Source organism: Lissotriton vulgaris, chromosome 7, assembly GCF_964263255.1.
Source record: "Lissotriton vulgaris chromosome 7, aLisVul1.2, whole genome shotgun sequence".
Lineage (NCBI taxonomy): Eukaryota > Metazoa > Chordata > Amphibia > Caudata > Salamandridae > Lissotriton > Lissotriton vulgaris.
Genome location: NC_141695.1, coordinates 1,773,857,355 through 1,773,883,270, shown reverse-complemented (window position 1 = coordinate 1,773,883,270; position 25,916 = coordinate 1,773,857,355). Strand labels below are relative to the sequence as shown.

Sequence of the window (25,916 nt, the reverse complement as noted above, 5' to 3'; positions counted from 1 at the left end):
GGCAGGAGCTGCGGTCAGCTAGGAAATAACTGAAAAAATCGAAGTAAACCCTGAACCACAGCACGGGACCTACAGAGGGATTATAACTCAGATCTAATTCGTATTAGAGCGCCTAACGCTCCCATTTCACGCTATATCACAGCTAGGCGCTGTGCCCGAAGACAAACAGGTTTGTGGTCACTCACACACAAAACAAAACACTCGCAATGAATGCAACACACTGCCCCCCCCTTCCACACACTTACTACCATTTACTCATTTTGGTATTCACAGAAGGCACTTACTCACCAATTACTAGTAAGTGCCTTCTGTGAACAACAAAATGAGTAAGGGCCTTTTTTGAAGACCGAAATGAGTAAGTGCCTTCTGTGAAGACCAAAATGAGTAAGTGCCTTCTGTGAAGACCAAAATGAGTAAGTGCCTTCTGTGAAGACCGAAATTAGTAAGTGCCTTCTGTGAATACCGAAATGAGTAAGTGCCTTCTGTGAAGACCAAAATCAGTAAGTGCCTTCTCTGAAGACCGAAATGAGTAAGTGCCTTCTCTGAAGACCGAAATGAGTAAGTGCCTTCTTTGAAGACCGAAATGAGTAAGTGCCGTCTGTGAAGACCAAAATCAGTAAGTGCCTTCTCTGAAGACCGAAATGAGTAAGTGCCTTCTCTGAAGACCGAAATGAGTAAGTGCCTTCTCTGAAGACCGAAATGAGTAAGTGCCTTCTTTGAAGACCGAAATGAGTAAGTGCCGTCTGTGAAGACCGAAATTAGTAAGTGCCTTCTGTGAATACCGAAATGAGTAAGTGCCTTCTGTGAATACCGAAATGAGTAAGTGCCTTCTGTGAAGACCAAAATCAGTAAGTGCCTTCTGTGAATACCGAAATGAGTAAGTGCCTTCTCTGAAGACCGAAATGAGTAAGTGCCTTCTGTGAAGACCGAAATGAGTAAGGGCCAGATGTAAGTAAATCCGATTTACCGACTTTTAAATACCGAGTCATACCGATTCGGTATTTAAAAGTCGGTAAATTGGAAGGAGGCAGATGTAGGTAAAAAATTACCGAATCTGTCAGAGTCGGTATTTACAGATTCTGTAAATACCGATTCTGTATTTCCCATTGATTCTTATTGGCCTTGAAGCCCATAGGAATCAATGTGAAATACAGAATCGGTATTTACAGAATCGGTAAATACCGAATCCTGCAAGGGTGCAGGGGGTGTTACTTTGACACCCTCTAGCACCCCAAGTACAGGCATGTGTGCCATGTGGCACACATACATGCCCTAAGGGCATGTCTGTGTGTCACATTGCACAGGTGTGCATGCACAGATGTGCATGCACACCTGAATTCGGTATTTTACCACCCAATAGGATTGGGTGGTAAAATACTGTCTTTTAAGGGCCTGTGGCACTCCTAGGAGTGTCACCTACATATGGATTTACAGAATCGGTATTTTTACCGATTCGGTAAAATACCGAAGTGATAGATTTACCGAATCGGTAAATATACCGATTCTGTAATTTCAGACCCACCTACATCTCAAAAGCCAAATACCGGTCGGTAACGGCCGAATTCGGCCGTTACCGACCGGTATTTGGCTACCTACATCTGGCCCTTAGTGCCTTCTGTGAATACCGACATGAGTAAGTGCCTTCTGTGAATACCGAAATGAGTAAGTGCCTTCTGTGAATACCAAAATGGTAGCAAGTTTAGGATTTTGTCTTAAGTTAGTTCTGTGAATCGGGCCCTCCCGTAGTAGAGTGCCATCCATCTGACAAGGCCCATAGAAGCCCACACCCGGGCACGAAGCACTACATAGCTGTAACTCGGTGAGCGTCTAATTCGCCCGTCTCTCTTTGCAGATCCCCCCGAGGTGCCGGAAGTGGAGCTCACCGCCAGTGTCATTTCAGTGACCAGCACCGCCGCGCATAAGGTAAGTGCAGCCCCCGCCCCAGTGAAGTGGTTACTGGGGAGTGCAGAGCTCGTTCTGCCCCACTCTTTAAGTCTGGGGGGGAGCGGGGTACTACCCCTGGGGGGTGTCAGGGGCTCTCTCTGCGCATCCTCTGGAAGCCTTGGTATATCTCCCAGAGCTCAGTCTGCCCCACCTAGAGGGTTTTGGGGCACTGCTGGTGTGTGGGTGGGGTGGGGGTCACTGGTGTGGGGGAGGGGGGTCGCTGGTGTGGGGGAGGGGGGTCGCTGGTGTGAGGGAGGGGGTTCGCTGGTGTGTGGGTGGGGTGGTGGGCGTCACTGATGTGAGGGAGGGGGTCGCTGATGTGTGTGTGGGTGGGGTGGGGTCACTGGTGTGGGGGAGGGGGGGGTCGCTGGTGTGTGGGTGGGGTGGGGGTCACTGGTGTGGGGGAAGGGGGTCGCTGGTGTGAGGGAGGGGGTTCGCTGGTGTGTGGGTGGGGTGGTGGGCGTCACTGATGTGAGGGAGGGGGGTCGCTGGTGTGTGTGTGGGGTGGTGGGCGTCACTGATGTGAGGGAGGGGGTCGCTGGTGTGTGTATGGGTGGGGTGGGGGTCACTGGTGTGGGGGAGGGGGGGTCGCTGGTGTGTGGGTGGGGTGGGGGTCACTGGTGAGGGGGAGGGGGGTCGCTGGTGTGTGGGTCGGGTGTGGGGGGGTCACTGGTGTGGGGGAGGGTGGTCGCTGGTGTGTGGGTGGGGTGGGGGTCACTGGTGTGGGGGAGGGTGGTCGCTGGTGTGTGGGTGGGTTGGAGAGTCACTGGTGTGGGAGGGGGTCACTAGTCTGTGGGTGGGGTGGTGGGGGTCACTGGTGTGTGGGTGGGGTGGTGGGGGTCACTGGTGTGGGGGAGGAGGTCACTGGTGTGTGGGTGGGTTGGGGGGTCACTGGTGAGGGGGAGGGGAGTTGCTGGTGTGTGGGGGTTGGAGGGGTCACTGGTGTGTGTGTGGGTGGGGTGGGGTTGGTCACCGGTGTGGGGGGTTCTCTACACCTGGTTCCCTGTGACTCCTAGCCCATCCGTCCCAATGCTCCCCCCGGTTCACCCAGAGGGGGTGAATGTCTACAATGCTCCCCAAGTTCCTTCTGTTTCATACTGGGGTGCGTTGGGGGAGGTGATGTCCATACCCCAATTCCCAGAGCTGCCTGTTTGTCCCCAGCGCATCTTCTGTCCCTCTGCCCTTAAGTCGCCCCTATGGAGGTCTCACTCTGTGCTTCTCCCGAGCTCACAGACTGGACAGGGGGAGAGGGGTATCCACCCTTTACGCCCAGAGCTTCTGGCCTAACAATGGGGGGAGGGGGTCTCTTCCCTGACACTCTCAGCTCCATGCCTCTCCCATTCTAAAGGGTCTCCACCCTTCACACCCAGAGCTTCATCCCTCACGAGGGGTGGGGTCAATAGTGTCCTGCTGGACACGTTCTAGTGTTCCGCAGGAAGCTGTACTCCCAGCCACTCCCTTGAGGGCTGGACACACTGCACCCCCACACCCATCCATCATGGGTGTCGCGAGTGACGTGGCCCTGCCAATAAAAGGGCCCGGGTGCCCGAGCTCGTGGCCAATTACTAGACTATACTATATGGTGTCTGTGTCTCTTATTACCATCATGTGGGCCTGAGGCCTGACACCACATTGGCGACGAGGGGGTCCGGCCCTGTGTGTTTGCTAGCCACCGTGTTCCGCTCCTGGTTGGAGAAAGCAGAGCCGGAATGTAAGACGCGCAGCACTTGCTGCCAGCGCACCAGCTCAGGAGGCATGAGAGGTCAAGAAGGCCCTCAAGGGTCAATCCAAAGGTGTCTGCTATTGGTACCCTGCAGCCGCCACCAGTCCTGACCGATCGGTCGGTGGAAGAGAAGAGACTGTCAGTCTCCTATTGTCGGTCCGATGCCCAACTGCCATCCACCAACTCTGAAGCTCAGCAAACAGGTGAGACGCAGAAATAAGCCTGTATAGCGCTGTCAGCAGGACGCTTATGAGGCCAGCACACCGCGCATGACCCGCAGAAGTCTGACGAACACACGCACACCACCATGTCGACTGCATGATGCGGCACCAATAAGCTGACCCAGCCCGCCATAGCGTGAAATAGAAGGGGTGAGGCGCCCTCCCCCAATGAAGCAACCCGCAAGGAGCATGGCAGAGCGGTTCCCACATAGCGGACACCGTGAAGCGTTTCACGCTCCCAGCTGTGACTGACGCATGCTGAACCACTGATCCCAGAAAAGTGGTGCGGCCTGGGCGAGAAACATGGGCAATCCGTAGCACAGCACTGCGCCCACCAATGACCGCACAGCCCGCGACGCTAGGAAGACTGCTGGGGCCTCTAGATGAAAGCTTACCTAGGTGATATGCTTGCGTTTGGTCCTGCGGAGACAGCCGCCTTACCACATCCACAGCGGGATCATCACTGCCCTGCCATCTGTCCCAGGGAGGAGCTGAGTAGAAGTTACTGCACAGAGGAACTGGCATTCTCAGCATACGTATGAGGCCTGCAGCGTCAGGAAAGCTGCCCGGGCTCCTGCAATAACCCTTAGCTCCGCCCTCGGTAGCTGTGGCTCTGAGCAGCCAGGCTCACACAGAGGAACAGGTGCTGAGCATTTAAACAGCAGCAAAACACTTGAGGAGGAAATCAAGACACTCCAGGAATCCAACACCAATTTATAAACATAGACTGTATTTTTATATCTTTTTAGATTCCGTAACAATAAAGATCCACTGTAGGTTTCCAAAGTATACAAAGTACTATACAAAGTCTGAAGATACAGCAGTTACAAAGTATAGTAAATACGCACTTTTTCACTTTACTGTGAGCAAGTGTTGATCGATCCAATGAAACGTTTTGAAGAAAAACTGGGATAAGTATCACCACAGTTACTTTTAGTTACGTTAGGTGGTCAATTCCAGCGAGGGGTCTGTCAGGGGACCAGCAAGGTCTTTGGAAACCGTTTCCTCTGCGAGAGAAGCCGTCCTCAGTCAGTTCCGGGCACCTCTGGCCTCTTTCTGTAGGTTCCTATGGAAGTGGTCCTGATGCAAGGGATACAGGATGCTGAAGAGGCTCAAGGATGCTGAGCTGGTGTCAGGGGGGAATCATGGGAGTGGTCCTGATGCGAGGGATGCAGGATGCTGAAGATGCTCAAGGACGCTGTGGATGCTGATCCGGTGTCGGGGGGCGAATCATTGGAGTGGTCCTGATGCAAGGGATGAAGGATGCTGAAGATGCTCAAGGACGCTGTGGATGTGACGCGGTCGATGGGTCTTCTTGTAATGGATTCCTATAGCGTGGTCCTGATGCGAGGGATGCAGGATGCTGAAGAGGCTCAAGGATGCTGTGGATGAATTACAGTCACTGAGGCCTTTATGCGGCTACTCCTCAGTCCATGAACGTTGTGAGAAGGTCCTGGCCTCAGGGGTTGATGTCTCCTGATGTCCTCTCATCCCTGGGTCAAGTCCAGTCACCACTGGGACCAGTCACCCTGTATCGCATTTAAGCTGTGCTCGAGTGACTCTCCTAGGCCCAGCAAATTCGGAGGTAACTTCGAGCATCAGATACGGGTCCCTGGTGCTACTTGGCAACGAGTGGTAGCAGTGCAAAAATCTGGGCTACCAACATGCCTTGGCAGGCGCGCCCAGCTGTTGTGGCCCTGTGCTGCGAACAGGAGTTCTTCCAAATGACCCGTGGAGTCTCCTGCTGCGTCTGTGCTCGAGAGACTTCTTCTCCATGAGCTGGACACAGCAGGCACAGTCCCTTCTTGTTTTCTAGCCACCAGGGTCAGGAGGTGCAGCCTGCGTCGGTGCAGCCTCTCTTTGCTGGTCCCTCGGTGCAGCAGGTGCAGTCCTCGTCGGTGCAGCCTCTCTTTGCTGGTCCCTCGGTGCAGCAGGTGCAGTCCTCGTTGGTGCAGCCTCTCTCCGCTGGTCCCTCGGTGCAGCAGGTGCAGTCCTCGTCGGTGCAGCTTCTCTCTGCTGGTCCCTCTGTGCAGCAGGTGCAGTCCTCGTTGGTGCAGCCTCTCTCCGCTGGTCCCTCGGTGCAGCAGGTGCAGTCCTCGTTGGTGCAGCCTCTCTTTGCTGGTCCCTCGGTGCAGCAGGTGCAGTCCTCGTCGGTGCAGCCTCCCTTTGCTGGTCCCTCGGTGCAGCAGGTGCAGTCCTCGTCGGTGCAACCTCTCTCTGCTGGTCCCTCTGTGCAGCAGGTGCAGTCCTCGTTGGTGCAGCCTCTCTCCGCTGGTCCCTCGGTGCAGCAGGTGCAGTCCTCGTTGGTGCAGCCTCTCTTTGCTGGTCCCTCGGTGCAGCAGGTGCAGTCCTCGTCGGTGCAGCCTCTCTTTGCTGGTCCCTGGGTGCAGCAGGGGCAGTCCTTGTCGGTGCAACCTCTTTACTGGTCCCTCAGTGCAGCAGGTGCAGTCCTCGCCGGTGCAGCCTCTCTATGCTGGTCCCTCGGTGCAGCAGGTGCAGTCCTCGTCGGTGCAGCCTCTCTATGCTGGTCTCTCGGTGCAGCAGGTGCAGTCCTCGTCGGTGCAGCCTCTCTTTGCTGGTTCTTCGGTGCAGTAGGTGCAGTCCTCGTCGGTGCAGCCTCTGTTTGCTGGTTCTTCGGTGCAGTAGGTGCAGTCCTCGTCGGTGCCTCTTTGCTGGTCCCTCGGTGCAGCAGGTTCAGTCCTCGTCGGTGCAGCCCCTCTTTGCTCGTCCCTCGGTGCAGCAGGTGCAGTCCTAGTCGGTGCAGCCTCTTTTCTGGTCCCTCGGTGCAGCAGGTGCAATCCTCGTCGGTGCAGCCTCTCTTTGCTGGTCCTTTGGTGCAGTCCTCGTCGGTGTAGCTTCTCTATGCTGGTCCCTCGGTGCAGCAGGTGCAGTCCTCGTTGGTGCAGCCTCTCTTTGCTGGTCCTTCGGTGCAGCAGGTGCAGTCCTCGTCGGTGCAGCCTCTCCTTGCTGGTCCTTTGGTGCAGCAGGTGCAGTCCTCATCGGTGCCTCTCTTTGCAGGTCCCTCGGTGCAGTAAGGCAGTCCTCACCAGTGCAGCCTCTCTTTGCTGGTCCCTCGGTGCAGCAGGGCAGTCCTCGTCGGTGCAGCCTCTCTTTGCTGGTCCCTTGGTGCAGCAGGGCAGTCCTCGTCGGTGCAGCCTCTCTTCACAGGGTCCTCGGTGCAGCAGGGCAGTCCTCGTTGGAGCAGCCTCTGTTTGTTGGTTCCTCTGTGCACCGCGTCGGTGCAGCCTCTCTTTGCTGGTCCTTCAGTTCCGCAGGTTCAGTCCTTGTCAGTGCAGCCTCTCTTTGCTGGTCCCTCAGTGCACCAGGTGCAGTCCTTGCCAGTGCAGCCTCTATTCACAGGGTCCTCAGTGCAGCAGGTCAAGTCCTCGGTGGTGCAGCCTCTCTTCACAGAGTCCTCGGTGCAGCAGGACAGTCCGCGTCAGTGCAGCCTCTCTTTGCTGGTCCCTCGGTGCAGCCGGTGCAGTCCTCGTCGGTACAGCCTCTCTTTCCTGGCCCCTCAGTACAGCAGGTGCAGTCCTCGTCGGTGCCTCTTTGCTGGTCCCTCAGTGCAGCAGGTGCAGTCTTCGTCGGTGCAGCCTCCCTCTGCTGGTCCCTTGGTGTAGCAGGTGCAGTCCTCGTCTGTGCCTCTCGGTGCTGGTCCCTCGGTGCAGCAGGTGCAGTCCTCGTCGGTGCAGCCTCTCTTTGCTGGTTCTTGGTGCAGCAGGTGCAGTCCTCGTCGGTGCAGCCTCTCGGTGCTGGTCCCTCGGTGCAGCAGGTGCAGTCCTCGTCGGTGCAGCCTCTCTTTGCTGGTTCTTGGTGCAGCAGGTGCAGTCCTCATCGGTGCAGCCTCTCTTTGCTGGTCCTCGGTGCAGCAGGTGCAGTCCATGTCGGTGCAGCCTCTTGTTGCTGGTCCCTTGGTGTAGCAGGTGCAGTCTTCGTCGGTGCAGCCTCCCTTTGCTGGTCCCTCGGTGCAGCAGGTGAAGTCCTCGTCGGTGCAGCCTCTTGTTGCTGGTCCCTTGGTGCAGCAGGGCAGTCCTCGTCAGTGCAGGCTCTCTTTGCTGGTCCCTCGGTGCAGCAGGTGCAGTCCTCGTCGGTGCAGCCTCCCTTTGCTGGTCCCTTGGGGCAGCAGGTGCAGTCCTCGTCGGTGCAGCCTATTGTTGCTGGTCTCTCGGTGCAGCAGGTGCAGTCCTCGTCGGTGCAGCCTCTTGTTGCTGGTCCCTCGGTGCAGCAGGTGCAGTCCTCGCCGGTGCAGCCTCTCTTGACAGGGTCCTTGTTGCAGCAGGGCAGTTCTCGTCGGTGCAGCCTCTCTTTGCTGGTTCTTGGTGCAGCAGGTGCAGTCCTCGTCGGTGCAGCCTCCCTTTGCTGGTCCTTCAGTGCAGCAGGTGCAGCCTCTCTTTGCAGGTCCCTCGGTGCAGCAGGTGCAGTCCTCGTCGGTTCAGCAGGTGCAGTCCTCGTCGGTGCAGCCTCCCTTTGCTGGTCCCTCGGTGCAGCAGGTTCAGTCCTTGTCAGTGCAGCCTCTTTGCTGTTCCCTCAGTGCAGCAGGTGCAGTTCTCGTCGGTGCAGCCTCTTGTTGCTGGTCCTTCGGTGCAGTAGGTGCAGTCCTCGTCGGTGCAGCCTCTCTTTGCTGGTCCCTCGGTGCAGCAGGTGCAGTCCTCGTCGGTGCAGCCTTTCTTTGCTGGTCCCTCGGTGCAGCAGGTGCAGTCCTCGCCGGTGCAGCCTCTCTTTGCTGGTCCCTCGGTGCAGCAGGTGCAGTCCTTCTCGGTGCAACCTCTCTTCGCTGGTCCCTCAGTGCACCAGGTGCAGTCCTCGTTGGTGCAGCCTCTTGTTGCTGGTCCCTCGGTGCAGCAGGTGCAGTCCTCGTCGGTGCAGCCTCTTGTTGCTGGTCCCTCGGTGCAGCAGGTGCAGTCCTCGTCGGTGCAGCCTCTCTTTGCTGGTCCCTCGGTGCAGCAGGTGCAGTCCTCGCCGGTGCAGCCTCTCTTTGCTGGTCCCTCGGTGCAGCAGGTGCAGTCCTTCTCGGTGCAACCTCTCTTCGCTGGTCCCTCAGTGCACCAGGTGCAGTCCTCGTTGGTGCAGCCTCTTGTTGCTGGTCCCTCGGTGCAGCAGGTGCAGTCCTCGCCGGTGCAGTCTCTTGTTGCTGGTCCCTCGGTGCAGCAGGTGCAGTCCTCGTCGGTGCAGCCTCTCTTTGCAGGTCCCTCGGTGCAGTCCTCGCCGGTGCAGTCTCTTGTTGCTGGTCCCTCGGTGCAGCAGGTGCAGTCCTCGTCGGTGCAGCCTCTCTTTGCTGGTTCCTCGGTGCAGCAGGTGCAGTCCTCATCGGTGCAGCCTCTTGTTGCTGGTCCCTCGGTGCAGCAGGTGCAGTCCTCGCCGGTGCAGCCTCTTGTTGCTGGTCTCTCGGTGCAGCAGGTGCAGTCCTCGTCGGTGCAGCCTCTTGTTGCTGGTCCCTCGGTGCAGCAGGTGCAGTCCTCGCCGGTGCAGCCTCTTGTTGCTGGTCTCTCGGTGCAGCAGGTGCAGTCCTCGTCGGTGCAGCCTCTTGTTGCTGGTCCCTCGGTGCAGCAGGTGCAGTCCTCGTCGGTGCAGCCTCTCTTTGCAGGTCCCTTGGTGCAGTCCTCGCCGGTGCAGTCTCTTGTTGCTGGTCCCTCGGTGCAGCAGGTGCAGTCCTCGTCGGTGCAGCCTCTCTTTGCTGGTTCCTCGGTGCAGCAGGTGCAGTCCTCGTCGGTGCAGCCTCTTGTTGCTGGTCCCTCGGTGCAGCAGGTGCAGTCCTCGCCGGTGCAGCCTCTTGTTGCTGGTCTCTCGGTGCAGCAGGTGCAGTCCTCGTCGGTGCAGCCTCTTGTTGCTGGTCCCTCGGTGCAGCAGGTGCAGTCCTCGCCGGTGCAGCCTCTCTTGACAGGGTCCTTGTTGCAGCGGGGCACTCCTTCTTCTGTTCTTTTCTCCAGTCCAATGAGATCCGAGTTCTCAGTGCCACAGGCACAGTTTTTATGCTCAGCCAATGTCCCCAGGGTAGGATGAGGTTGGTAGCCTATGGGCTATCAGGTTTCCTCCATCCTGATGGCCATTTTCTGCAAAGTGTGGCATCTGGCCATCTCAGGATGCACCCTTCTGCCCACTTCCAATATGGCAGAACCCCTCCGCAGCCTATCCCCAGAGGTGTGGCTCACAAGGGGGCGACAAGCCCCTCAGAAACTGGATTGACAGCTGGTTTCCCCTCTCCTTCCTGAGTGCCAGCATGTCTGTTTGAACAGTCGAGCAGCCTCTCTCCCAAGTGTTTACCATTTTCCCTTCAAAGGCGGCTTCTCCTTTGAAGCTCACCTTTTGGGCTCACATGTGGCTTCCTGCCAGGGAGAGGTAACTCCTCTCTTCTGGACAGGCCTCCATTGTGTCCTTTCCAGAGTCAATCACCCGTCTCCCCAGGCGGGCAGAAAGCTGTGTCTGCGGCAGGCCTCGTGTGCAACCGTGGCCCGGCACAGGGGATTTAGGGCAGTAAAGTGGGAGTTGCACTCTGCATCATGTTACAATATTGTGGACTTGGACATCAAGTCGTGCTTAATGCAACGAGTTGTTTGGTACCTTACAGCATCACCTATAGTAGCCCCAGACAGACGGGAGCAGGGCTGCTGTGTCAGCCTGTAGCTCTGCACTCGCCAATGTGGCTATTAGCCTTTTCCACAGTAAAAATTTCAATTGCAGTTTTTACCTTAGGGGTGACTTACCTACTTTAAAAAGAGAGGGTTGGGCTTTGCCGTTCCTTTAAATGGCAAACGTTGAGTTAGCCGTTTGATACTGCCCTTCCAATCTGCAGCCTCAAGATTGACCTTGATCACACCTAGGGTGGGACAACCAGTGCTGCAGTCCAGGTGAGACCCTCTAACTTACAGGCCTCGGGCCCCTGGGTACCGTATACTGGGGACTTACAAGGAATCAAACATATACGGTTTCGAGCCGGCATGGAGGTCTCGTTGGCGGCCTCCGTGCTCTCACTCTCAGAGTTGAAAAGCCAGCAGCATCCGTCCAAAGCTTAGGAGGCGGCCGTGCCCAAGGAGGCCTTTCCTTCCCTCATGGATACCGTCAGACTGGGTAGGGGGCACCCTCTGTTTCCATCGGTGAAGATAGCCACTGTGGCCACAAACCGCGCCGTATCTACCCACTGCTTTTCACGATTATCAGGATCCATTTCTGCCCGCGTATCATGAAGAAACATCAGTGGCCCCGTTGGCCATGAGTCGAGGACTCTGCTGGAGATCATGGCATTTAGGACTCGACACCAAAAGATTTGCAGAGAGGGGCAGGAGTGCATCAAGCGTAAGATGTCACCAGCCGGATGGTCAGACTCCGGTGGGTTCCCAAGGGTGCTCGGTTGGCCACCGGCAGTCTTTATGTGGGGACCAGTGCCAGCCCTGCAGTAATTTAAAGAAACTAAACTTGCTCCGGGCTTCGCCGCCCTGACCTGTGAGTCCAACATCTTGAAGCACTCTGTGTCGGAGTATTCTCTCCCCAGCCGTCTCTGCCATTTATCTCGGAGGGATCCGGACTGGTCGTAAGTGCAGGCTATCGAGCGACACAGAGTACAGTCCAGAAAGGACCCCTATGTCCAGTGGTAATCTGGCACCTTGCAAGCAGGGCTCCAGTTGGAGTTAGTTCCACAGATACTGCGCCTCAAGGATCACTTTGGTTCGTAGATCATGAAAGGATTGGAGGCCGGCCACATGCCACAGTTGACCTATTGTGTGAATGCCACGGTCGCCCGGTCCATACTCCTTCCACAGTATCATCCGGCCATCAACTTGAATGGGTTTATTGTGCCAGGTAGGGGCTGTGTTATATACATAGTCATGAGACCCCAGGAGCCAATGAGTGGGCCCTCAAGTGTGGGTGGCTTCAATAAGAAGGGGACCTCCTTTCCCGCCTTCACTGCCAGGGCGTTGTAATGGGCGTTGTAATGCGCGTTGCATGCAGTAGTGCCTTTGAGGAGATGGCATTCTGTCCACACCCTACCAGGGCGCCCTAGCTCGTCACATCTTTGATGTGCCCCCTTCAGACTGTGCACCGTTGGCCCTGGAGCTGGTCAACGTTAGGATTGTTTTCCCAGCTGTCATTAGTTCCACGTGTAATGTCAGTGTCACTCCTCTATACTTCCTTCTCTTTGGACAAGTTGATGCTGTGGACCTCCTTGGGGTCATCAGTGGTGTCCCTCTTCTGCATGTGGCGGGGATGATTCTTCCCACATCCTTCTCAGGAGGAGGCGAGACTGCACTCGTTTGATGGCAGGAGGCTCTTCGGGTCTTTCCATTCTCAAGCATGGCCAGGTGGTCACTTTACAGGTCTTCCAGTGTAAAGTCCACTTCTCGCACCCTCCACCTGTAAGAGATGCTGTTTTGTTATTGATTCAGAAGGGGAGGACTCTGCGGATCAAAGTATTGATCAGAAGGAGAAGTTACGTACCTTCAGTAACGCTATTTCTGGTGGATCCTCTATTTATTTAGCAGCAGTTCATTTGTCACCATTTCTCTTTCTCATTCTGTGAAATGGACTTTTAGGATTCAAAAATGTCCCACATAAGGTGTGGTACTTTGCCATGTTTGCTATCTCTCAAGTTTCATCAGCATCGCAAGACACTGACTAGTTGAAAAAGAACATGGACGTCAGCGTGCTGGGGTGGCATCTATATACAGCCAATGCCATCTCTGTGAGACATTGCAAGGCGGCTGCAGAGTCGAGTAGCATCACCTGTCAACGCACAGGAGCGAGTGCTACTAGAGTTCTGAGTCCAGTTTTGTGTCCAGGGAAACAAAACAAGTGAGGAATCTGCAGTTGGAGTACCACCAGAAAGAGCGTCACCGAAGATCGGTTACTTGTTCCTTTGCAGTGTGAATCTTTTCTAGATTCACATGCTGAGCATTATTCCGCCATCTAGTGGTTGGGTCAGGAGATCTTCTCTTTTCATCCTCTTTCTCTCTTTGGTTGTTTTTGGGTGTCGTCAGTTCCCATTTGGTGGTAGGTCTGTCCCCTTCTGACATCAGACAAACGCCCGGAAGCCCCTGTGCATGGTCGCCATCTTCAGATTATTTCTTCTGCAGTTTGACCCGGAAGCAGAAACAGGAGCTTTACTGATATCGAAGAAGATTGAAGAGAATTTGATGAACCGCAGGAAAACATTGAACAAACAACTATAAAGGAAATAACAGTTGAAGACCGTGAAGACGCACAGATGGTCACTGGAAAAAGTAACTGCACCACTGGAGTGATCTGTGGCGCGGTCGAAGAAAGAGCAGCCGGGGTGGAGGGTGGGGCTGGAAGCATGGAAGGAAATGAAGGAAATATCCTTTAGGATTTCGTCGCAAGCGCCGCCATACATTTTCTAAAAGGACAGCCTCAAGGTCTGGAACTTCTGCACAGAAAGGTGTGAGGTGTGTGCTGATTTTCAGCCTTACGCTCTTAGAACACACGAACATCACGATTGGCCACATTACGCCACAAGGCAGTCACCGAAGAAAGAAAACCTTTCCCCGAGAGACCTGGGTTGTCCAGCGATGATGAAAATGTTCAGGACACAGAGGTGGGACAAGGAGAATGATCCCAAGTCGAAGGGATGTCGTCAAACCAGAAACTAACCACAAAACATCTATTGAGGTAACCCTACAGAAACACAGTGGGTTTGAGCTGAAGCATTTAGACTCGAGGTTCCAAAAGACACTCTCGACACCGCTTCCCTTGACAAGCAAAGGGAAGCGGAGACCAAAAGCCCACCCCTCACCCCCGGATCCCAACAAAGAGACTCCACGAGAGAATGTCCCATGGATGCTTCGTTGACGCCAAGAAGTGATCAAGACCGAAAGAGTAGAGAAGAGCAAACCCAAGATCTGACCCCCAAAGAGAAAGGCGGTGCCCACCATGGACACCAAGCAAAGGGCGCTCGAGGTCAAGAGAATGAAGGGCTTCAAAGCCGAACTGGCAGCGATCCTCCAGAAAAAGGAGGATTCCGGCTCACCTCTCAAACTTTAAATCCCTTTAAAGCCTCTCAGGGAAAAACACTGGAGAAAGAAGAGCAGTCTGAGCGACGAACTACAGCTGGACCACAGCTGGACCACAGGAAGGGGAGGAAGAGGTGCTCTTTGAGGAGGGCGACATGGACAAACTGGGTGTCTTTGAGGGACGTGGACAAACTGGGGCTCTTTGAGGAGGGCGACATGGACAAACTGGGGCTCTTTGAGGGACGTGGACAAACTGGGGGTCTTTGAGGGACGTGGACAAACTGGGGGTCTTTGAGGGACATGGACAAACTGCGGGTCTTTGAGGGACGTGGACAAACTGGGGGTCTTTGAGGAAAATGGACAAACTGGGGCTCTTTGAGGGACATGGACGAACTGGAAGGGGAGGAAGAGGTGTTCCTTGAGGAGGGCGACATGGACAAACTGGGGCTCTTTGAGGGACGTGGACAAACTGGGGGTCTTTGAGGGACGTGGACAAACTGGGGGTCTTTGAGGGACGTGGACAAACTGGGGGTCTTTGAGGGACATGGACAAACTGGGGGTCTTTGAGGGACGTGGACAAACTGGGGGTCTTTGAGGAAAATGGACAAACTGGGGCTCTTTGAGGGACGTGGACAAACTGGGGGTCTTTGAGGAAAATGGACAAACTGGGGGTCTTTGAGGGACATGGACGAACTGGGGGTCTTTGAGGGACGTGGACAAACTGGGGGTCTTTGAGGAACATGGACAAACTGGGGGTCTTTGAGGGACATGGACGAACTGGAAGGGGAGGAAGAGGTGTTCCTTGAGGAGGGGGACATGGACAAACTGGGGGTCTTTGAGGGACATGGACGAACTGGAAGGGGAGGAAGAGGTGTTCCTTGAGGAGGGGGACATGGACAAACTGGGGGTCTTTGAGGGACATGGACAAACTGGGGCTCTTTGAGGGACATGGACGAACTGGAAGGGGAGGAAGAGGTGTTCCTTGAGGAGGGGGACATGGACAAACTGGGGGTCTTTGAGGGACATGGACGAACTGGAAGGGGAGGAAGAGGTGTTCCTTGAGGAGGGGGACATGGACAAACTGGGGGTCTTTGAGGGACGTGGACAAACTGGGGGTCTTTGAGGGACATGGACAAACTGCGGGTCTTTGAGGGACGTGGACAAACTGGGGGTCTTTGAGGAAAATGGACAAACTGGGGCTCTTTGAGGGACATGGACGAACTGGAAGGGGAGGAAGAGGTGTTCCTTGAGGAGGGCGACATGGACAAACTGGGGCTCTTTGAGGGACGTGGACAAACTGGGGGTCTTTGAGGGACGTGGACAAACTGGGGGTCTTTGAGGGACGTGGACAAACTGGGGGTCTTTGAGGGACATGGACAAACTGGGGGTCTTTGAGGGACGTGGACAAACTGGGGGTCTTTGAGGAAAATGGACAAACTGGGGCTCTTTGAGGGACGTGGACAAACTGGGGGTCTTTGAGGAAAATGGACAAACTGGGGGTCTTTGAGGGACATGGACGAACTGGGGGTCTTTGAGGGACGTGGACAAACTGGGGGTCTTTGAGGAACATGGACAAACTGGGGGTCTTTGAGGGACATGGACGAACTGGAAGGGGAGGAAGAGGTGTTCCTTGAGGAGGGGGACATGGACAAACTGGGGGTCTTTGAGGGACATGGACGAACTGGAAGGGGAGGAAGAGGTGTTCCTTGAGGAGGGGGACATGGACAAACTGGGGGTCTTTGAGGGACATGGACAAACTGGGGCTCTTTGAGGGACGTGGACAAACTGGGGGTCTTTGAGGAAAATGGACAAACTGGGGGTCTTTGAGGGACATGGACGAACTGGGGGTCTTTGAGGGACGTGGACAAACTGGGGGTCTTTGAGGGACATGGACGAACTGGAAGGGGAGGAAGAGGTGTTCCTTGAGGAGGGGGACATGGACAAACTGGGGGTCTTTGAGGGACATGGACGAACTGGAAGGGGAGGAAGAGGTGTTCCTTGAGGAGGGGGACATGGACAAACTGGGGGTCTTTGAGGGACATGGACAAACTGGGGCTCTTTGAGGGACGTGGACAAACTGGGGGTCTTTGAGGAAAATGGACAAACTGGGGCTCTTTGAGGGACGTGGACAAACTGGGGGTCTTTGAGGAAAATGGACAAACTGGGGGCCTTTGATTGACATGGACGAACTGGGGGTCTTTGAGGGACGTGGACAAACTGGGGGTCTTTGAGGGACATGGACAAACTGGGGGTCTTTGAGGAACATGGACAAACTGGGGGTCTTTGAGGAACATGGACAAACTGGGGGTCTTTGAGGGACATGGACGAACTGGAAGGGGAGGAAGAGGTGTTCCTTGAGGAGGGGGACGTGGACAAACTGGGGGTCTTTGAGGGACATGGACAAACTGGGGCTCTTTGAGGGACATGGACAAACTAGAGGTCTTTGAGGGACATGGACAAACTGGGGGTCTTTGAGGGACATGGACAAACTAGAGGTCTTTGAGGGACGTGGACAAACTAGAGGTCTTTCAGGGACATGGACAAACTGGGGGTCTTTGAGGGACATGGACAAACTGGGGGTCTTTGAGGGACATGGACGAACTGGAAGGGGAGGAAGAGGTGTTCCTTGAGGAGGGGGACATGGACAAACTGTGGGTCTTTGAGGGACGTGGACAAACTGGGGGTCTTTGAGGGACATGGACAAACTGGGGGTCTTTGAGGGACGTGGACAAACTGGGGGTCTTTCAGGGACATGGACAAACTGGACCATCTGGAAGGGAAGCTTTTCAATCGTTGTCCCCAGCAAACATCATGCTGCCCAACGGAGGCGCATGAATCAACACCACCGGGGTGGCAACCTTCCACAAATCCACAGTGGTCCTTTCGAGGCAAATCCAGAGGGCGTGACGAACCCCGACATACAAACTAAGAGCTCCTACGTCTTCAGCCGGAGATACCTTCGTTCCTGCAAATACAAGCAAAATAAAGGTACTGGAATCGGTTCTCAGGCAGGGAGTCCACTCGGTATATTTCATGCCACCAAAGCTGGACAAGGCTCTGAGACCTATTTTGGACCCTTTTGTTTTTAACAGATTCATAAAAACTCAAAAAATCAAGATAACATTTAAAAGAGAATCTCAAACCGGTGAAAAAATGACTGTATGGAAACAGTAGACCTTAAAGATGCCTGTTTACTTCTACTGTGGAGAAGTGTGGCTCAATGGTTAGAGCGGCAGACCCTGATGCAGAGGTCTGGCCCGGGACCAGGGTTCAATTCCCCGCCTCGGTGGGTCTTGGGCTCAAAATTCCACGGACCTGATAATTCTCGCCTCGGTGCCTATTCCAATCATGGAGTCCCACTCTGCAACTCTGGGCAATAGCTTGCTTAATCTCCACAACGGCCCCCACAATGCTAAGGATGCCTGGCCTCCACCTTGGGGGTGCCCAGGAGTGGACGCCTCACAGGGAAAGCCAGGATGGGTTCCACAGCGGTATTCGTACAAGCGCCTTGAGACCCTTGCGGGTGAGTAGTGCGCTATACAAGTATCAATTTACATTTACATTACTCGTGAACAGGACGCACTACAGATCATGAACCGGTCGCACTATCAGTTCGAGGTACTTCCATTGGTTCGCTGTCAGCACCCAAGGCGCTTACGAAGTGTTTGATTTCATTCGCAGCACACCTGCGAAGGCAGGGGGTACATGTGTACCCCAATCTAGACACTGGCTGGTGAAAGCGAGCGTGTTCACTCAACGCCAAAGGAGCATTGAGACGGTCGTGCACGCACCGTAAATCTGGAAAAATCCTCACCTATTCCAGAGAAAGATGCCATCTTTTTAGGATCACGACTCGATGCCCCGGATGTCAAAGCCTTTCCCTCAACCAAGACGATGCGGGCATTGAAAGAGCCTTGACCAGAAGAGACAATCGTGGACAGTGAGGACAGCGGGCAAGCAGACTGGCATGATGGCCGCCTGCACCGTTGACCCCAAATGGCAAGTTACATGTGGGGCCAATGCAAGAATAGCTACAGAATCAGTGGTCACAGGCAGCAGGGAGTTGGGAAGACACCGAGGGGACAGAAGGACATGGGACGGTGGAACCTGAGCGGGGGAAGTTGGCAGAGCTTTTGAACAACCAGCTCCGTAAGTGGCCATCACCACAGATGTGTCCTACATGGGACGGGGACAGTCATGGAGACCCTCAATCTCTTCGGCTTGTGGAAAACAATGGAGACGGTGCAATTGCAAACATGTTTGAGCCACAAACCGTAACACACAACACAACCACAATCTTTTACCTTAACTAGCAAGGAGGGACGAGGTCATATGCACCGTCAACCCGATCTCAAGACATTTGGAAATGCGCCTTCCAAAGACAGAGAACCTTGATGCACTACACCTATCGGATATAACAAGCGTTGGCAAAACCAATCGATCTTGCTTATGAGCGCTTTGGTAATGTTTTGTAGCCGTGCTGTGCAGCAGCGTTGATGGTTTGATGTGCGGATAAAACTCATTTTAAAAAGCATTTAGACACAGCCAGGACTAATGCACTTTCTTTTTTATAAAGTGCATTAGCGCTGGATGGATCATAGTCCCCGTTTTAGGATTATTCCTTTTAGCCACGCTGCGAAGCAGCCTGGTACAATTCATTGCCAAAGTTGGCAGTGTCCCGCACCGCGTGTACAGCATAAGCAAAAGGCGATGGCAGAGCCTCTGGTCTCAGAGGCGAGATCCATTGGCTTTTCCAAGCTTTTTAGGTCTTGGCACAGCACCGCTGTGATTCTGAGCAAGCCAGCTCATCTCCCCAATGCGTGAAAAATAAAAAATAAATAACATTTTGCTAAAAACCTAGTCCATGTCTCAGTGAACATAGATTTGGAATCCGATGACATCTGTTGTCACAGTAAATATCCATGTGAAAGAAGAAAAGGGCTTCTTTGAAGTGCTTGTGACACAGTCAAAGAAAGCTACAAATGGCAACCAAATGACAAGGATAAAAGGAGGAAGAGAGAATAAAGGCAGCGCCTCAATCACAGTGGGATCAGCGGAAGAACAGAAATCGAGCTGAAGAAGTCAGTACTTGGGCCTTGCTCCAGCCGCATGAAGACAAAGCGAAACCAGCTGTCACTGGCCAATTAGAAGGCAGCAAGTAAGAGTGACAATGAAGCCAACAAGTGTTGAGCACTGGGCGGGCTGCAAGGCCCTTGTTGTGTACAATAACTCTCGTAAGCGAGAGAGCAAGCAGTGGTGCAGGCGGGACCTAAAAACTGTAGAGAAAACCAGATTAAGCAGACTCGCGACAGTCTCACAAATGAGCCGAAACAGCAGTGTATGGCGAGGGAAGCCAGATACAGATCTGTTTATGAAGCCAGAAACCGCAAGATGTCAAAACTTTGCATCCAGGAACCCACAACATCTGTTCCTGGGGAATGTCGATCGATAGACTGGTCAGGAAGGTGTGCGTACCCTCCCCCCAATACCACATATATCGCAGGTAATGAATAAGAGCGAATAGTCCCACGCGGCATTAGTCTTTATAGCCCCACCGTGGGCAAGACACGGATGGAGTTCATAACTAACAGAGAAGTCACAGGGGAAAGGAAAGTTCCCAGCTTTGTAGGGTCTACCCTCCGTGCCAAAGGGCCAGGGCCATCACCGGGGCCACCACCTGGGCCATCACCGGGGCCACCATCGGGGCCACCATCGGGGCCATCACTGGGGCCACCACCGGGGCCACCATCGGGGCCACCACCGGGGCCACCATCGGGGCCACCACCTGGACCATCACCGGGGCCACCATCGGGGCCATCACTGGGGCCACCACCGGGGCCACCACCTGGACCATCACCGGGGCCACCATCGGGGCCACCACCGGGGCCATCACTGGGGCCATCACCGGGGCCACCACTGGGGCCACCACTGGGGCCACCACCGGGGCCATCACCGGGGCCATCACTGGGGCCATCACCGGGGCCATCACCGGGGCCGCCATCGGGGCCACCACCGTGGCCATCACCGGGGCCACCACCGGGGCCCGCCAGCCACAGACCAGCTTCGAGGCTACAGAAGACTTCACCGTTTGGTGTCTGGCCGAGGACTTCCCGTGGGAAGAGTAATACGAGGTACTCCATGCTTGCGGGCAGCTCTTCTATGTGCACACTGACAAAGAGAGTAAGTCCCCGCGCCAGGATACCCGTGGGGGGACAGTCTGCGCTATATAAGTTCAAGTTACATTACATTTTATTCGTTTGGAGGATAGTGGATCAAGCACAAGGAAACGCAACGCATCTCAATGTAGGCGCTCTGCTTCGGTGCAACACAGAGGGTCTCTCAGGACGCCACGGTCACCGGGTGCCTACCTGTGCCTCGCTGAATGTCCATCTGTCTGCTATAGTGGCGTCGTCGAGGGGACATGTTTTCAGTCATCAAAGGAATCCTGGAAGGAGCAGAGAGAAGAAGCCCACCCAGGTCTGCCCTCCCCCCTTGAGGAGCCTTACACTCCTCTGAGTTGTTTGTATTGAAATATGTGTGTCCTTTCGTCCTCCTAAGAGCCCTGTACTTCGGGGTGTGGCTCAGGCTGGTGTGTGGCTAGCCTACTCTAACCCCTGCGAACCCCCCCAAAGCCCCCCCTCTGCTCCACACAGGGTGTCTCTGTGTGACTCTGACTTGTTTTCTGTTTGCAGATCGCCACCTGCACCAGCAGGAATGGGAACCCTGCCCCGACCATCACGTGGTACAAAGATGGCGCCGCCCTGCCCCCCCTGGCCGAGCGGAATGACGGTGAGTGCTGCTGGGCCCTGCTCTGCCCACCCTGGGACAATCTCCTCTGCCCACCCTGGGAGTGTCCCCTGCCCACCCTGGGACAGTCTCCCCCACCCACCCTGGGACAGTCTCCCCTGCCCACCCTGGGACTGTGGCCTCTGCCCACCCTGGGACAGTCTCCTCTGCCCACCCTGGGACAGTCTCCTCTTCCCACCCTGGGACAGTCTCCCCTGCCCACCCTGGGACAGTCTCCCCTGCCCACCCTGAGACAGTGGCCTCTGCCCACCATGGGACAGTGGCCTCTGCCCACACTGGGACTGTGGCCTCTGCCCACCCTGGGACAGTCTCCCCTGCCCACCCTGAGACAGACTCCCCTGCCCACACTGGGACTGTGGCCTCTGCCCACCCTGGGACAGTCTCCCCCGCCCACCCTGGGACAGTGGCCTCTGCCCACCCTGGGACAGTCTCCCCTGCCCACTCTGAGACAGTCTCCTCTGCCCACCCTGGGACAGTGGCCTCTGCCCACCCTGGGACAGTCTCCTCTGTCCACACTGGGACAGTGGCCTCTGCCCACCCTGGGACAGTCTCCTCTGCCCACCCTGGGACAGTGGCCTCTGCCCACCCTGGGACAGTCTCCTCTGCCCACCCTGGGACGGTCTCCCCTGCCCACACTGGGACAGTCTCCCCTGCCCACCCTGGGACAGTGGCATCTGCCCACCCTGGTACAGTCTCCTCTGTCCACACTGGGACAGTGGCCTCTGGGACGGTCTCACCTGCCCACACTGGGACGGTCTCACCTGCCCACACTGGGACAGTCTCCCCTGCCCACCTAGGGACAGTCTCCTCTGCCCACCCTGGGACAGTCTCCTCTGCCCACCCTGGGACAGTCTCCCCTGCCTACCCTGGGACAGTCTCCCCTGCCCACCCTGGGACAGTCTCCCCTGCCCACCCTGGGACAGTCTCCTCTGCCCACCCTGGGACAGTCTCCTCTGCCCACCCTGGGACAGTCTCCTCTGCCCACTCTGGGACAGTCTCCTCTGCCCACCCTGGGACAGTCTCCTCTTCCCACCCTGGGACAGTCTCCCCTGCCCACCCTGGGACAGTCTCCCCTGCCCACCCTGGGACAGTCTCCCCTGCCCACCCTGGGACAGTCTCCCCCACCCTGGGACAGCCTCCTCTGACCTCCCTGGGACAGTCTCATCTTCCCACCCTGGGACAGTCTCTCCTGCCCACCCTGGGACAGTCTCTCCTGCCCACCCTGGGACAGTCTCTCCTGCCCACCCTGGGACAGTCTCTCCTGCCCACCCTGGGACAGTCTCCTCTGCCCACCCTGGGATAGCCGCCTCTGCCCACCCTGGGACAGTCTCCTCTGCCCACCCTGGAACGTCCTGTGTGCTCCAGCTCCTCCTCTCACCCATGAGTGCACGTACCCCGTGTCCTCCAGCTCCTCCTCTCACCCATGAGTGCACGTACCCCGTGTCCTCAGGCTCCTCCTCTAACCCATGAGGGCACACACCTCCTGTGTCACCCAGCTCCTCCACTCACCCATGAGCGCACACACCTCCTGTGTCCTCCAGCTCCTCATCTCAACCATGAGTGCATGCACCCCCTGTGTCCTGCAGCTCCTCCTTTCACCCATGAGCGCACACATCCCTTGTGTCCTTCAGCTCCTCCTTTCACCCATGAGCGCACACACCCCTTGTGTCCTCCAGCTCCTCCTCTCACCCATGAGTGCATGCACCCCCTGTGTCCTCCAGCTCCTCCTCTCACCCATCAGCGCACACACCCCTTGTGTCCTCCAGCTCCTCTTCTCACCCATGAGTGCACACACCTCCTGTGTCACCCAGCTCCTCCTCTTACCCATGAGTGCATGCACCCCCTGTGTCCTCCAGCTCCTCCTCTCACCCATGAGCGCACACACCCCTTGTGTCCTCCAGCTCCTCCTTTCACCCATGAGTGCACACACCCCCTGTGTCCTCCATCTCCTCCTTTCACCTCACCCTCACTCTCATCCTCTTGTTTCCTTGCAGACATGTACATGGTGTCCCGCACGGTGAAGGAAGCGTCCGGCCTGCACTCTGTCTCCAGCACCCTGTATCTGCGGCCCACCAAAGCAGACAAGGACTCCCACTTCTACTGCATGGTGCGGTACCTGATGCCGAAGGGCAGGACGGAGAGCCTCATGTCCGAGAAGTTCAACCTGACCCTGCACTGTGAGTCTCGTTCACGCGCTTGGACTGCGCCGGGACCCCTCCCCGCGAGTGCGCGCCCTGTACCTCTGCAGGTATAACGTGTATTCGTAAAGCGCATGCTCACCCAAGGGCCTCCTGGGGCTGAATAGCAGCGGTTTATTGTTACTCGACTCAGTGGTACTCATTCTATCCACCTCAGAAGGATGAAAGGCTGAGTGGACCCGCCGGGATTAAAACCTGTGACCATGAGGTCGAACACAGGCCCCTGCAGTGGGTGCATTCGTCCACTGAGCCATCAGACCCGGCATGCCTCCAGTTTCCCAGCATGCACTCCTTCTCTTTTGCTGCAAGTTGCGTAATCTCCCCCTGCATGTGACTCTTCTCCATTCTTGTGCTCTCCATGCCACTGGATTCAAGCTAGCCTGGCTGGGGAGGGGCGATGCCCCCCAACCGGTCCCATGATGCTTGTTTCCAGTCCAGGGAGGACCCGGCCGGGCAGTTCCAAGTCTTCTGTGCTGTGCCGCCTCCCCACCTCCTTTCATGATGCACTTTCTAGGCTTGTCCTGCCCTCCCATCCTCCGTCTTCTGTGCTCTGCTGCCCCCCCGTGATGCAGTTTTGAGGCTTGCCCCCCATCCTCTCAGTATTCTGTGCTTTGCTGTCCAGCTGTCAGTCCAACCCCCGTCTGGGCTTTCTTTCTTTCAGATTACACAGAGAACGTGAAGTTTGAGGTGGTCTCCGGGCCCGTCAAGGAGGGCGACACTGTGATGCTAAAGTGTACGGCAGATGGCTTCCCGCCCCCAGAGTACAGCTTCTTCCGGATACTGGTGCGTGTCCTCGCTGCCCCCCCTAAACCTCCTCTTTAGTGTGTATCTGCCCCCCTGAACCCCCCTCTTCCCTGTGTATCTGCCCCCCGAACCTCCTCTCCCTGTGTATCTGCCCCCCTGAACCTCCTCTTCTGCGTGTATCTGCCCCCTGAACCTCCTCTTCCACGTGTATCTGACCCCCTAAACACCCTCTTCTGTGTGTATCTGCCCCCCTGAACCTACTCTGCAGCGTGTATCTGCCCCTGAACCTTCTCTTCTGTGTATCCGCCCCCCCCTGAACCTCCTCTTCTGCGTGTATCTGTCCCCCTGAACCCCCTCTTCTGCGTGTATCTGTCCCCCCGCTCCCTGCTGCACCATCCCTGCTGCACCATCCCCTGCTCCCTGCTGCACCATCCCTGCTGCAACATTCCCTGCTCCCTGCTGCACCATCCCCTGCTCCACCATTCCCTGCCCCATCCCCTGCTCCCCGCTGCACCATCCCCTGCTCCCCGCTGCACCATCCCCTGCTCCCCGCTGCACCATCCCCTGCTCCCCGCTGCACCATCCCCTGCTCCCCGCTGCACCATCCCCCGCTCCCCGCTGCACCATCACCCGCTCCCCGCTGCACCATCCCTGCTCCCTGCAGCACCATCCCTGCTCCCTGCTGCACCATCCCCTGCTCCCCGCAGCACCATCCCCTGCTCCCCGCTGCACCATCCCCCGCTCCCCGCTGCACCATCCCCCGCTCCCCGCTGCACCATCCCCCGCTCCCCGCTGCACCATCCCCCGCTCCCCGCTGCACCATCCCCCGCTCCCCGCTGCACCATCCCTGCTCCCCGCTGCACCATCCCCTGCTCCACCATCCCTGCTGCACCATCCCTGCTCCACCATCCCTGCTCCCTGCAGCACCACCCCTGCTCCCTGCAGCACCACCCCTGCTCCCTGCTGCACCACCCCCTGCTCCACCATCCCTGCTCCCTGCTGAACCGTCCCTGCTCCCTGCAGCACCGTCCCTGCTCCCTGCAGCACCGTCCCTGCAGCACCGTCCCTGCAGCAATGCGTTCCTGCTCCCTGCAGCACCATCCCTGCTCCCTGCAGCACCGTCCCTGCTCCCTGCAGCACCGTCCCTGCTCCCTGCAGCACCGTCCCTGCTCCCTGCAGCACCATCCCTGCTCCCTGCAGCAGCATCACCTGCTCTCCGCTGCCCCATCCCTGCTCCATGCAGCACCATCCCTACTCCCTGCAGCACCATCCCTGCTCCCTGCAGCACCATCCCTGCTCCCTGCTGCACCGTCCCTGCTCTCTGCAGCACCGTCCCTGCTCTCTGCAGCACCATCCCTGCTCCCTGCAGCACCGTCCCTGCTCCCTGTAGCATCGTCCCTGCTCCCTGTAGCATCGTCCCTGCTCCCTGCAGCACCGTCCCTGCTCCCTGCAGCACAGTCCCTGCTCCCTGCAGCACCGTCCCTGCTCCCTACAGCACCGTCCCTGCTCCCTGCAGCACCGTCCCTGCTCCCTGCAGCACCGTCCCTGCTCCCTGCAGCACCGTCCCTGCTCCCTGCAGCACCGTCCCTGCTCCCTGCTGCACCATCCCTGCTCCCTGCTGCACCATCCCTGCTCCCTGCAGCAGCATCACCTGCTCTCCGCTGCCCCATCCCTGCTCCCTGCTTCACCATCCCCTGCTCCCTGCTTCACCATCCCCTGCTCCCTGCTTCACCATCCCCTGCTCCCTGCTGCACCATCCCCCGCTCGCCGCTGCACCATCCCTGCTCCCAGCTGCACCATCCCCTGCTCCACCATCCCTGCTGCACCATCTCTGCTCCCTGCAGCACCACCCCTGCTCCCTGCAGCACCACCCCTGCTCCCTGCTGCACCATCCCCTGCTCCACCATCCCCTGCTCCACCATCCCTGCTGCACCATCCCCTGCTCCCTGCTTCACCATCCCCTGCTCCCTGCTGCACCATCCCCCGCTCGCCGCTGCACCATCCCTGCTCCCTGCTGCACCATCCCTGCTCCCTGCTGCACCATCCCTGCTCCCTGCTGCACCATCCCTGCTCCCTGCTGCACCATCCCCTGCTCCACCATCCCCTGCTCCACCATCCCCTGCTCCACCATCCCTGCTGCACCATCCCTGCTCCCTGCAGCACCATCCCTGCTCCCTGCAGCACCATCCCTGCTCCCTGCAGCACCATCCCTGCTCCCTGCAGCACCATCCCTGCTCCATGCAGCACAGTCCCTGCTCCCTGCTGCACCATCCCTGCTCCCTGCAGCACCATCCCTGCTCCCTGCAGCAGCATCACC

At 56.9% G+C, this 25,916-nt stretch overlaps 1 protein-coding gene across 2 annotated transcripts in view; it reads left to right on the top strand.

Annotated features, from left to right (window-relative positions):
• The window catches only part of BCAM (basal cell adhesion molecule (Lutheran blood group)), a 261,260-nt gene that overhangs the window by 150,755 nt on the left and 84,589 nt on the right, over positions 1 to 25,916 (top strand). For both annotated transcript variants that reach the window (XM_086933147.1, XM_086933146.1), the window contains exons 4-7: positions 1,853 to 1,923; positions 20,543 to 20,639; positions 22,652 to 22,834; positions 23,517 to 23,638. In XM_086933147.1, coding sequence (XP_086789273.1) covers positions 1,853 to 1,923; positions 20,543 to 20,639; positions 22,652 to 22,834; positions 23,517 to 23,638 — 473 coding nt within the window. The remainder of the gene's footprint in view (positions 1 to 1,852; positions 1,924 to 20,542; positions 20,640 to 22,651; positions 22,835 to 23,516; positions 23,639 to 25,916) is intronic.